The sequence below is a fragment of the Choristoneura fumiferana genome, chromosome 23, assembly GCF_025370935.1.
Source record: "Choristoneura fumiferana chromosome 23, NRCan_CFum_1, whole genome shotgun sequence".
NCBI classification, from domain to species: Eukaryota; Metazoa; Arthropoda; class Insecta; order Lepidoptera; family Tortricidae; genus Choristoneura; species Choristoneura fumiferana.
This window is the reverse complement of record NC_133494.1, coordinates 2,363,744-2,377,064: the sequence shown is the minus strand read 5'-3', so window position 1 is coordinate 2,377,064 and position 13,321 is coordinate 2,363,744. Positions and strand designations below refer to the sequence as shown.

Sequence of the window (13,321 nt, the reverse complement as noted above, 5' to 3'; positions counted from 1 at the left end):
GAGAGCGAGAGGGACGGTACGATACGAACTTCGGAGTAGGCCCTCTGTATCTATCTACTCAACGTTGACGGTTCTGAATTAGCCACGTCTTTTCAGACATGGGGCATTATTAAGCTTTAAATAACTCCACGATTAGATACTTTTACGGGGCTAGCTTATCTAGTATGTACCGTTACTTTGGCACTGCACGATACTATGAGTAGGTAAATAGGTACCTACAATTTGAAGTTACCTCCACACCAAAATATTGAACGATGAACTGAGAGATAAGAGGTGGTTGTTATCACTGAACATTGTAATTGTTACGCAACATGCCATGCGGCACTATTAAATGTAACTTGAATCGCATCATAGATGAGATTTTTCATTTTACATTGATACGAAAAGCATAGATAATTTAGTTTCAGCAGAGATTAGTGTGTTTACTTACCTGCTTTTAAAATTACTGAATAGATTTTGATGTTTATTTTTGAAAATCTTATTTTATTAAAGACGTCAAATAATTAAGCTATACTTATCTAATTCTTTTTTGCTGAAGATACTGTCATCGGAGCTATGTAAAGCTACAAACCTATAAATACACCAGTTAAAAATACGGCCTAGAGCTAGACCATCATGGATCGAAATGAAAAGCAATTTAACTTTCACTTTTCATAAGTGCAAAGTTCAACTGGAAATGGCAGAAACTGGTTGGTTATCTAGTTGCACTGCAAGATGCATTCATATTAGAGGTCAATGAACTCACAAGTGACAGGTTATAGGAAGGGATAAATTGTATTTTGAGGTCTTCAAAGGTTTAGTGCCAATTTGTGGGTCATGAAATTAAACAAAAATTTTGGCATTTTTGATAACATTATTTTTTATTAAAAATAACACCCGCTCGCAAGCTAAAATTATAACTAAATAAATCTAATAAGACAGATAATTGTCTTTCTACATTTGTAACACAATCAGACTCTCAATAAAAAAAATATTCATTCACTGCACATTTGTAAATCATTCAGTCAGACTACCAATATATTTCAATACCTTAACAAGGGTGATGCGACTACACAATAGTTCTTTTTACACCATAAATGCAATATTTAAATTCAAGGGATTGTTTACATCATGCCACCCATTCCTCCCATGCCGCCCATGCCTCCCATACCAGCCATGGGGTTGGGTTCCTTCTCTTGCGGAATGTCGCAAATGACTGCCTCAGCCGTGGTCAGTAGGGAAGCTACACCGCTGGCATCAGTCAGGGCTGTCCGCACAACTTTGGTGGGGTCTATGATTCCCTTCTCAATCATGTTTACATATTCATTGTTAAGTGCATCATACCCAAACTCTGGGCCCAAGTCTTCCACCTTGGCAACTACCACTGATCCGTCAATGCCAGCATTGCGCGCAATAGTCATGCAAGGCATTCTGAGGGCCTTCTTGATGATTTCCACCCCAGTGGTTTGGTCAGCATTTGCGGTCTTAAGCTGTTCCAGCATCGGGATGCACCTGAGAAGGGCTGATCCACCTCCAGGAACAATACCTTCCTCAACAGCAGCGCGGGTCGCATTCAGAGCATCATTGACACGGTCCTTCTTCTCATTAACCTCGACTTCGCTGGAGCCACCAACATGAAGAACGGCTACTCCTGACGCGAGCCTGGCGAGGCGCTCTTGCAGTTTCTCCTTCTCATACTCTGAGGTGGTCTCTTGGATCTGATCACGGATCTGCTCGACTCTCCTGTCAATATCGGCCTTCTTGCCCTTTCCCTTTAGGAGGAGTGTGTCGTCCTTAGTGATGGTGATTTCACCGATCTGTCCTAGGTCTGAGGACTGGACATCTTCTAGCTTAATGAGATTTGCATCATCCCCAAACACTACACCACCAGTGGCAATAGCCATGTCACTAAGGGTGGCTTTGCGGTTGTCACCAAAACCAGGAGCCTTGACAGCTGCTACCTGCAGACCAATCTTCAACCTGTTAACTACAAGGGTTGACAGAGCCTCTCCATCTACGTCTTCGGCAATGATCAGCAGGGGTTTCCTCTGTTGGTTGGCCAACTCTAAGGCAGGGATGATAGTCTGGACATTGCTGATTTTCTTCTCCGAGAACAAGATTAGAGCATCTTGGAACTCGACTTTAGCGCCCTTGGAAGAATTGATGAAATATGGTGAAATATATCCTCTGTCGAATTTCATACCTTCAATGACTTCTAGTTCGTCGGTGAGGGTTTTGCCGTCCTTGACGGTGATGACGCCGTCCTTGCCGACACGCTTCATGGCATCGGAGATGAGCTGGCCGATGGCGGTGTCGCCGTTAGCAGAGATGGTGGCGACCTGCGCGATCTCCTCGGGCGTCGTCACGGGCTTCGACATGGACTTCAGCTTGTCCTTCACAGCGTCGACAGCCAGCATCACGCCGCGCCTGATCTCGATCGGGTTCGCACCCTTTGAAATCTTCTCGAATCCCTCTTTTGCGATGGCGCGCGCGAGCACGGTGGCGGTTGTGGTGCCGTCTCCGGCCTCCTCATTGGTGTTGTTGGCCACATTCTGCACCAGTTTTGCGCCGATGTTCTGGAACTTGTCTTTCAATTCGACTCCCTTAGCAACTGTCACGCCGTCTTTGGTTATTTTCGGAGAGCCCCATGATTGCTCCAAAATGACGTTTCTACCTTTAGGACCCATGGTGACTGCGACTGCGTCGGCCAGGACGTCTACGCCTTGCAGCATGAGGGCTCTTACATCAGCTCCGAATCTCACATCTTTGGCATAAAATCTGGCATTTTGATGACATTTGCTCAATGACACGGAATGGCGAACAACTCGAGGTAATCGCAACATTTTTGATGGATGTGGAAGCGAATATTATGCTCAAATAAAGGATTCAAACCTTTACTTCTCGAAGTTTCTTACTGGAATCGCAAAACGTGATCTTCCGCCGGTTCTAGGTTAGCTCTGAATGAGCGACAAAACGCTGTGATGTAATGAAGAGTGAGTGAAAAAAACGAACTAAATGAGTTGGAAAAAATAACCAAAGACAAGAAACTAAATGAGTGAATGGATTTTCTTATATTGGTAGCATTGCACAATGTAAAGCTTCAGGACATGAACTATTTTTTTTATACCGGTTTTTCTTAACTTTGCAACCCTAGCACTCTGCTGTCAGTTTGACGTTGGTTTTTGACATTTGTGTTGTGTAGACTCGCGACGTTCTCAATCAAAAGGAAGTGCGGCGGCTACCACGTTTTAAAAAATAATTTATCAACAAAAACATGTGGTGATTTCTAGCTCAGATTACGTAGATAACTCGTGTCTGTCGGACGCATACCGAAATTGGCTGTTATTTTTCGATTTTGCACGAGTAAAATATAAATATTACATAATGGATCTAAGGTGAGCTATTTTAACAACTTCCTCGTGCTGCGCTCGTGTTAATTTGCTTTAATTGACAGGAATATGCGCCTTTTTGCATGGTTGTAATTAGGAAGTATCAACTTCCAGTACCATGTTTATATTAGACGTTGAAAACTTCTTTATTCCGAGTACAATATTTTGATAATAGCGTCGGAAATCACACAATGTGGACCGTGCAATTATTCTCTGCGTGTTGGTTGCGATATTGAATTGGTTTGAAATACTGGGGCCTAATAATAATATTATAATTCATTGTTTTTTTTTCAAATATCCACTTTTTTGTTTTGTTTTCAGCAATTGCGTCTGTGAAGGTGTTCTGGTAGGCATTGGTAACCCGCTGCTGGACATATCGGCCTCGGTCGACAGTGAGCTGCTCAGTAAATATGATCTTCAACCTGATGATGCCATCATGGCTGAGGATAAACACATGCCGCTGTATAAAGAACTCATGGTGAAGTAAGTGATTGTTATTTAATAAAACACATTTAAATCACATTCACATTCACACATCACATTCATTTCACATTCGCTGAGATTGGTAATTGCCGGAACGTAGGTAGCTGCCCAGCGGATGGTGGGGGGGGGGGGGGTTATCGTGGGCTCATGGTCATGACTCGCCCTGAGCCTTGGGTTAGGCCCAGGATAACAGCAAATATTTTCTAGTCATTGATTTTAATAAAATGATCTCTCTTGAACAAAAGAAATAATCAATCTAATATTAAGTTAATGTTATTAATAATGTTTTATTTGTGAAAAAATAACTAGAATTTTACAATGTGACTCTCTTCTGGCTATAAAGCTGGCTTCACCCTTGATTTCAATATTTTTAGACAGTATTAAAAACAGCATTGCCAGATTTTTTTTTGGCAAGTTGGGATTTTGAAACCTTAAGCAGGATTATTTTGTCAAAAGCAGGACATAGTAAAGCAATGTATATAATCAGAGGTTCCCAAATATTTATCTTTTTATTTGAGTTTTAACTTATGATTACATGACAATTAATAGCAAAAATAGCCATAGTCAACCACTTTCAGAAGAAGGGATGTAGATTTACAAGTTCATTAGACAGGCCTTTGCATCCAGAGACTATATTTTTCGGTACAAGGGAGAGTGTAACATGTATCTGAGGCTCCCCATGAGGCTGATATAGTCACATTTAGTGTACTAAAACTTTGTTAAAATATAAGATTAAAAAAATATATATAGCCATCGATTTGTTATTCCTTGGTTCGTAATCGTGCGTTTTCGCGAAATAGAAATTTATAAACTAATGGCAATAAGAAAAGAGTAAAAGAGAAAGAGAAGGTGTCCCGGTTGCACGCACCGATTGGGCGGCCAGTCCACACTTATCTGTGCCACCCGGCCGCGCTTCCTTATCACGCTGCACGCACGGTCGAGTTATCCCCGAAAAGCGGCACTGAGCCTGTTCCGCGCGGGACATTTCATTTTGATTTACAAATCGGGATGTCACACCAAAATCGGGACATCTGGCAATGCTGATTAAAAATCAGATTTGTTGAATGAGATAGGCCCTCTGCCTTGGATATGAAAGTGTACAAGTGCAGACCCTGATGCCTGTGCATGACCCTTACGATAGCTAAGCTAAGGGGGGGGGGGTTAAGGTCGCGGGTGAGCAAGGAAATTCTTTAAGTTCATTGATATGGACCTCCGCAAAGTAACGCCTGATTCAATAAATTAATGTGAAAATCGTTTCTTGTTTTTTTTTTTACTCATATCCATTCACATGCTTTGAATTTTCAGTCAACAAAATAAGACCATTGGCAGGCAACTAGAGTTACCTAAAGTATGTAAGTGGCAGTACTTATAGCTTAAAGTACTGCCACAAAAGCCAAGATTTTCTAAGTCTGATGGCTTTTTTTTTCTTTTTAGATATAGCGCTGAGTTTATAGCTGGTGGCAGCGTTCAGAACTCGTTGCGTGTTGCGCAGTGGATCCTCAAGACACCCAAAGTGTGCACATACTTTGGGTGTGTCGGTAACGATGACTACGCAAAGATACTGAGGGAACGCGCTGTGTAAGTATCTGAATTACGCAAGTTTTACTGGGCTTGCGTAAAATAGGACTGTTTTAACCCTTAATAAGGCCCCATTTATTGGAGCATACTACCACAGAATCAAAAGCAGCTATCTAATACATACCTGACATTTAAAGCTAGTCGTATTTTTAATAATTACAATGGAAATTGTGACGTATTGCGAAAAGAATAAGGTTCAGTTTCCAACTCAATGCAAGTGGTCGCTAAATCGCCTCTACCTTATTAAGGGTTAAGCATGAGTTCTATAAGTTAGTATAATCATAAGTAATGTCTTTGATTTGGCGCGAAATTTCGTGCCAGTGCGTGCGTGCGTGTGCGTGCGTGCGTGTTTGTTTGTTTTTTTCTTTCTCCTAATTGAATTTGGATGAAATTTGGCATGTAGATAGCATATGTGTGCATTTGATATGGTATTTAGTGTAGATGCTAAAAAAATTAAGGGTCACGAGAAATTAAGGGTAATCCCGGAATTTCAATTCGAATGCCGGATAAGAATAGAATAGAATGCCGCGAAGTCGCGGGTATAACCTCGCGTTTAAACTAGCTTATACAAACTTTCATAGCGTTGTTAAACGTTGATAAGTAATCTGCTGTTATGTGAATGGTATATTATGTGTACTGATAATTACAATTGTGACATTTACTCATAACTTGGCGATATTTATTTTATTTATTAGTCAACAAGAAATTACAGCATTACAGTTAAAACACCGATGCGCTGTAAAATTCAAGTTATACAAAACAAAAAGACATATAAAAAACACAAAAATAACATTAAAAAATAACTAGTTTTTTTATATTTTGGGGATTTTTGAAAGTCGTCGTTTTTGGATATTGCGAATGTAAGTCACACCTACATAAAAAGAACTAAAAAAAAGTGTAAGAACACCCAAATAACAAAAACCCAACTCTCACCACCATCACACTGCACTGACGTATTTCGTACTCAACCAGAGTTCATCTTCTGAGGAACAAAACCGTTCAAAATTCAAATTCAAAATTCAAATAATTTATTCAGTAAATAGGCCGCAATGGGCACTTTTACACGCCATTTTTTAAACTACCTGCGCTTTCGGAAAGACCATCATTGCCAAGAAGAATGCGCCGCAAGAAACTTGGCAGAAAGTCATTTTTTCAAAATAAAATAATTACAAATAAAATACTTTAAAACTACAGTATACAATTAAAGAAAAAAATACTAAATAATAATAATACAGGGATGTATGGGGTCCCTTAGTAACAAAACTAAACACTAACTATATCTACGTCCAGTGGAAGTGTAGAATAGCTTCCACCGTCATAAATAAAAATAAAAAAAATATTCTGAAATAGACATTTCAGGTCTCAGGTCAAGTAACCATTATGCTTTTGGATTCCGAAGGCAAGCTCACGTCTGCCGCCCCCAAAGTTAGCTCACACGCTTCCCATCATACATCAGTTCATGTTAGCAGATGTTAGACATGACATGACATGGCTCGAGTCTCAAAGGGCTAGCAATTTCAGCTCATTTAGACTCCAAGTGCCTGCCAAGCACCAGCAGATGTTCCTGCGCTCCGACTTCTGGCCGGAGGGTGTGGTGTTACGTCGTTTTAGAGTAGCGACGAAGACGACGTTCAAGAGTCCCTAATTAGTTTTTTTTTAAATGTTTTTTTGTGTATAATTTCAATTTTACAGTGCATTAGTTTTCTAACTGTAATGCTGTAATTTTTTATTGATAAATAAATAATAAATAATGAGTGTAACATCTGGTAACATGGTGAACGGTTGTGTTGCTCTGAGGATGAACTTTGGTTGAGTTTGAAGCGCGTCAGTGCCGTGTTATAGTGCTGATAGTTGGATTTGTGTGTGTTCTTAAGGTGATTTTCCGCCGGCGAGACAAGACGAGACGAGGCGAGACGAGAATTGTTTGTATGGCGGCGCCAGCGGCGGCTCGCGGCGAGGGCGCAAGAATGCATACAAATATCAATTCTCGTCTCTCCTCGCCGGTGGAATATCACCATTACAGTGTGGAGGTGGAGGAGATGCATGAACACACATTTGTTGCATAAACGTAGCTATAATAAGGTTGCGGGTGTGCAAAGTAATTGTTTTTAATTCATCGATATGGATCTCCGAAAAAGTAACGCCAGCGTTGAGTAATTCAGATTCTAAATCAAAAGCAAAGTTTGTCAAAAATAGATTGTATTGATCCCTTTTAAGCTTCATTATCAAATCAAATTCTTATCAATTTCTTTAGACATTGAGTACTTGCTATCTTTATTGATATATCTTTTCTCTATGATAAAGGTTTTTACATGTGTACTCTCAATATCTTTCTAATAGACATTGCGATAAAGTCCGTCAATAATGATGAATTGTGTTTTATTAGAAAAGCACTAAGCTACACTTTTTATGTAACGTTCAAACGGCGATGAACTGGGAACATTTATTATGCAAGCACTGTCAGCTAATTACGGCTAAGAATTCTATTTCGTCACCATCTGTCAGTCCACTGTTCTGATTTGTAGATTGTCATTTTCATATCTTGTCCGCAGTGCTAACTCGACAAATTCCTATTTCGACCTCTGTGACAACTCGTCCCAATTCCTATTTCGACCTCTGTGACAACTCGTCCCAATTCCTATTTCGACCTCTGTGACAACTCGTCCCAATTCCTATTTCGACCTCTGTGTCAACTCGTCCTAATTCCTATTTTGACGTCTGTGTCAACCCACACTCCTATTTCGACTTCAGTGCCATCTCGTCTATAGTGCTATCTAGTTTACATTCAAACTATAATCAACTTTAAGGTGGTATACCATATATTTATCTAATGGTTCATGGATATGTGTAGGTAGTACAGACTTACCTTACCATTACCAAGACGTCAAAAATATGTATAACCTTTATGCCACTAATCTCAAGGTTGGTACCTGGGCATTTTCACAAAAAGTGTACCTTTTTTTTCCAATTTTGGAAAAATTTGTTTTTTTTTGGACTCAGAAAATTTTGTATGAAGAAATTAAATACATTTTGAAAGAAAAGGGTACACTTTTTTTGAAAACGCCCACCTACACAAATATTTGACGTGATGATTGTGCACATCTTTTTTATTTTTATCACTTAAGTCTTAGACTTATGGCATGTACCTGTACCTGTAATTTATCACCACTCGATGATAAATTGTATGTAACAGATAACAGTGATGCTGTCTCTGTTTGTTTTATCGGAATAAACGGAGACGTCAGAGACGGCATAACATATATCTTGCACATAGAATTTATGGTTTACTAATGTTTCGGCGAAGATTATTAAGCAAATTATTAGCTCCCAAAGTATTTATCCCATATATTTATTAAGGCGAAATGTTATTTCCCAACTCAACATTTCGCACTGATATCATGTCCCAACTAATCATTTGATAAATTATTATTATGCAAATTATTACCTGGGATTTCTTTAAGATGTCATTTGGTCAAATGTATTGATTGGCATACCAACCTTAACTTAGCAACATATTGAGTGGCATCCAACCTACTTTCCTACTCTCGATTTTCTCGATTTTAATGAAAATATAGTTATGCATATAGTTGCATAAATATGCGAAAATAGTTGAATATTTCGCAAACAGATCACTGAATAGAAAAATCGTCTTAGCGACCCCCCAATGGTTTCAAAATACCTATCCAACGATAATCCACACTATAGGTTAGTCGAGAAAAAAAAACACCCCCAGTTTACATATATCTATGGAGCAACTCTAAAAAAATTTTTTTAAATTTTTATTTTACGACTTCGTCGGCGTGACTGATATGTATATTCATGCCAAAGTACAACTTTCTAGTAATAACGGTCTCTGAGATTAGCCGCGGACAGACAGACAGACAGACGGCCAGACAAGGCGAAACTATAAGGGTTCCTAGTTGACTACGGAACCCTAAAAAAGTATGTATGTATATCAAATTTTGTTTTTGACTTTGTTTGCATGAATTATAAAAAAATTGTGATTTCTTTGCTCATCATTATTATTAGCCGTAAAACGCCCACCGTTGGTCATAGGCCTCACCCATAGACCACCAGTTGCTTTGCAGTTGCTTCGCATCCACCATGAACCCACGGCTGCAACCAGATCGGTGGACGTCCCTCGCTGCGCTTGCCATTAGAGAACTTTTCGGCCCCAACGGCCATCCATTCGTTGCTCAAACACACTGCTAATAAAAACAAATAATGCCAACAAAACTGTATGAAATTTCTTAATCTCTTGCGTTGGCGTGCCTCCAGTTGCTAATGGTTGAAATGAGAAAATTGCCTCAGTTGATAACTCGAATCTTGCGATGACGACGCATGAATTGGAGCAACAGATAAGCTGGTTACGTGGAACCGTTCACATGCGGTAGATCAGTGGCCTCTGATAACATTTGCTCTCCCTATCGTATGTTTAACTTCGCGACGGCATTCTCTCGATCCATTGTATTACTGTGGCTTAACCGTATTTTTTACATGGTTTTTTTTCCTGTAGCAGGATAGACCCAGACTTAGCCGGGTGGCTAAGTTGTTAGTGACACTGACTAAAGTACAATTCAATAGAATCTGTCAATTTTCTACATATTTAAGACACCCTATCGTGGGCACACTTGATTATATATGTCCCTGTTGTTGCAATTATCATCTAAAAGGAATCAAAAAAGAATAATAGTCACATCACAAAGCCTTAGGCAGCCCGGTGTTTATATTAGTAGGCTGGAAGTGTCTACAGGATTGTCAGATTTTATTGAATTGGAGTTTACGAAGCTAGCGGTTGCGGGTTCGATTCCCGTGACGAGCAAAAATTTGTATAATTAATACTGTTTGTACTTGAATCTTGGATGTTTGTATGCATTTAAGTATATATTATTTATCTACATATGTATGTGTATCCATTCGTTGTCTAGCACCCATAGAATAGTCGAGTTCATAAACTTGTGAGCAAAAATTTGTTCAAAAATGTCTGAACACGACTATTATTAACGGCGTAGAGGCGTTGAAGCTTTGGTTAGTTTGGGGCTAGCTCAATTGGTGTAATGTGTCCCATGAGAATAGCGTAGACTTTTGCTAGGATAAAGACCATAAGTCGAATCATCATCTCGGTATACCTATGTAGGATAGGCATGGTACAGGCCTCTTCAAAGAATGAGAGGACTAGGGCCCTAGCTACCGCGGGGGCCCAGTGCGGATTTTGAACTACATACACACCATGGAATTTTTCCGCGTGTGTTCATGTTCCTCGCGAGGTTTTCCTACGCCGTTGGGCTCATGGTTAACATTAAATTTAATCATAATTTTGCACATCAATTCCGTAAAACTCAAGTGCGAGATTTGATCCCACGACACTGTTTAAGAGGCAATCGGTCAAACCACTAGGCCACCACGGCTTGAAAGTCATACTTCAATGATAATTGATAATAGCTAACACATAAGCCAAAAAGTTTCAAGTACTTAATAGTTAAGTTGATACATATTGTAGTACGTATTGAGTTGTTACATGTTTTGTTAACCCCCGACGCAAAAAGAGGGGTGTTATAAGTTTGAGCGCTATGTGTGTCTGTGTGTGTCTGTCTGTGGCACCGTAGCTCTTAAACGGGTGGACAGATTTGTATGCGGATTTTTTTTCCATTTTTGAGATATTGAACTTTGAAGTGACAAAGTCCCCCGGATTTTCCAACTTTTTGTTGGTTACGTTATAATCCTCCTGTAATACTTAATTTAAGCTGATGGTTTTCCTAATAAATAATATAGGTAATATCTTTATGCTCAGGTATTAGTTCTGAAGTTTGTTTCATATTATTATTTCTAGAGCGAGACTAAACCATAGCGTTAAATTTACATCGTTATCACGATATTTCCATAAAAAATACTACTTTGCAAGTAGTATCATATTTTATGATAATATCTCTTTACCTAAATATGTCGTGCAGTTGTGTAAATACCTCAAGATTACCAACGTTAAAACATTCTAGCATAAAGTAGATGACGCCATCGAAAAATTTTAAGAATAGTAACAACGTGTCTGAATTTTTAATAATGCCCTGGCTCGGTTATATTAATGTTTTACCCATAGTGATAGTTTTTGTTTTCCTTTCGAATGAAACACGTCTATTTGATCATGAACAAGTATGTCAGTATAATGAGACAATGCTGCGACCTTTTTGTGGCCCGGTGTCAGGTCGCGACCCACTATTTGGGAAATGCTGGATATTTTACCATGTTAAGTCTAAACTTTAATATCCAAATCTAATCTAATATTGTGAGTTTATCTCAAAAACTACTGATTTTCATGAGTGAGTAACATGGGTGACTTTTTAACCGCGAAAATCTACTAGTCCATATTATTTTATACATTCAAAGTCAAAGTTAAAATATTCTTATTGAATTTAGGCGCTTTAAAAAGTAGAAAAATGTACCACTGGTTCGGAAAACCAGAAACCGGCAAGGAACTCAATGGAATGCAATACATGCCTGATGAATTTGCGAACGGAGAGACAATTATTTTGGTCACCGACCATTAATTGGTCTTAACGAACGCTTATTAAAATGATATCGGTCAAGGCAGGGATGATCATATACATAAATTGAATTCACTAGGTCTACTTTGTTTACTTTATGATTTTAGTAATTTAAAATCTACTAGAAGTCGAAGACTGAGGGCTTTAATGAGTCGATATTCGTAATTCTAGTACCGCCCGTGCGACATACAATGTTTTTCATCACATTTGCGAGTAAAGTTGTATATGTGTAAAAGAAAAACTAATATTTATTCAAAAAAATGCCGATACCGCTGACTACGCTCTTGGCAGCGCCCAAGATGAAAATAATTTTGCTCCCGAGTGGCTCATACAACTTTTCACACCGAGCATTAAGAAACCTGAAAAAAAAAATCTAAATATAATTGAAGAACAAGCAGCATAAAAAATGGCGTGGCTTTACAATTATCAACTTCAAAAAATGGCATTTGCAATAAAACACTTAGAAAAAACCTTGAACAGAAAAGTTGCACTTTGCTCCCTCTCGTCAGGGAGGAAAAGTTACTTTTCTGAAGGAGAGGTGTGAAAAAATATTTTATGTAAGTGAGCTGACTCTGCGCCGCGCCCGCCGCCCCCTTGGTCCTTAGCGCCAGGCTCAAGCCTTGTTAGCCTGTGGTTAAATCAGGTCCTGCTAAAATCTGGTAAATAAATAAATCAACTGTTTCTCCTCAACAGTGCCGATGGCGTGAGTGTCCTGTACCAGGTGACAGATGAAGCGGCGACGGGACTTGCGCGGTGCTAGTGACTGGTACGCATCGCTCGCTCCTGCGCGAACTTGGCCGCGGCGCAGAAGTTCACTCCCGAGCACCTCGCCAAGCCGGAGTGTAAGGAGGTTATCGAAAAAGCCCGATTCTTTTATGCCTCGGTTAGTATGATTTCTCACCTGATAAAACTAGGATGAAAATTTAAACGTGATACAAAATTAGTGTTTCGAGCTAAGATGATGGTGGGTGGGCTGGCGCGCTGCTGCAGGCGCAAACTGGCAGCAGCCCGCCCTGAAATTTTGACCACTGCATACAATAAAAAACTTAAATTTAAAATATCAAAAAACCGACTGCCTTAAAAACTAAAAGGAAGAAAATAAGTCTTATGGTCTGGAACTCTTGTCTGTTTACAAGATTTTTTGCTAGTTACGATTTGAATGGGTCCGACTGTTGAACCTTAAATGAGCTTCTTGACAGAGTTCTAGACCACTAGACTTATTTTCTTTTAGTTTTTAAGGCAGTCGGGTTTTTTGATATTTTAATTGAATGTTTAATTTTTATTTTTTGAATATTTCTGTGAAAATTGTACATTAAAAGTATTATAACCCATATATATTTAGAATGGGCTAAT

At 39.2% G+C, this 13,321-nt stretch overlaps 2 protein-coding genes across 2 annotated transcripts in view; one reads left to right on the top strand and one right to left on the bottom strand.

Annotated features, from left to right (window-relative positions):
- Positions 1-833: 833 nt before the first annotated feature.
- Positions 834-2,981, bottom strand: LOC141441167 (heat shock protein 60A-like). Its single transcript, XM_074105847.1, has one exon. It carries the CDS (start codon positions 2,820-2,822, stop codon positions 1,104-1,106), a length of 1,719 nt encoding a protein of 572 aa, XP_073961948.1. The 5' UTR covers positions 2,823-2,981; the 3' UTR covers positions 834-1,103.
- Positions 2,982-3,161: 180 nt separating this feature from the next.
- Positions 3,162-13,321, top strand: part of Adk2 (Adenosine kinase 2) — a 24,289-nt gene continuing 14,129 nt past the window's right edge. Inside the window, exons 1-3 of the mRNA XM_074105848.1 lie at positions 3,162-3,374; positions 3,690-3,851; positions 5,286-5,429. Of these exons, the coding sequence (XP_073961949.1) occupies positions 3,364-3,374; positions 3,690-3,851; positions 5,286-5,429 (317 nt within the window). The 5' untranslated portion in view covers positions 3,162-3,363. The remainder of the gene's footprint in view (positions 3,375-3,689; positions 3,852-5,285; positions 5,430-13,321) is intronic.

Bases quoted from the DNA above. Each gene is read 5' to 3' on its own strand.
- LOC141441167 (XM_074105847.1), bottom strand. From the start codon at position 2,822: ATGTTGCGATTACCTCGAGTTGTTCGCCATTCCGTGTCATTGAGCAAA.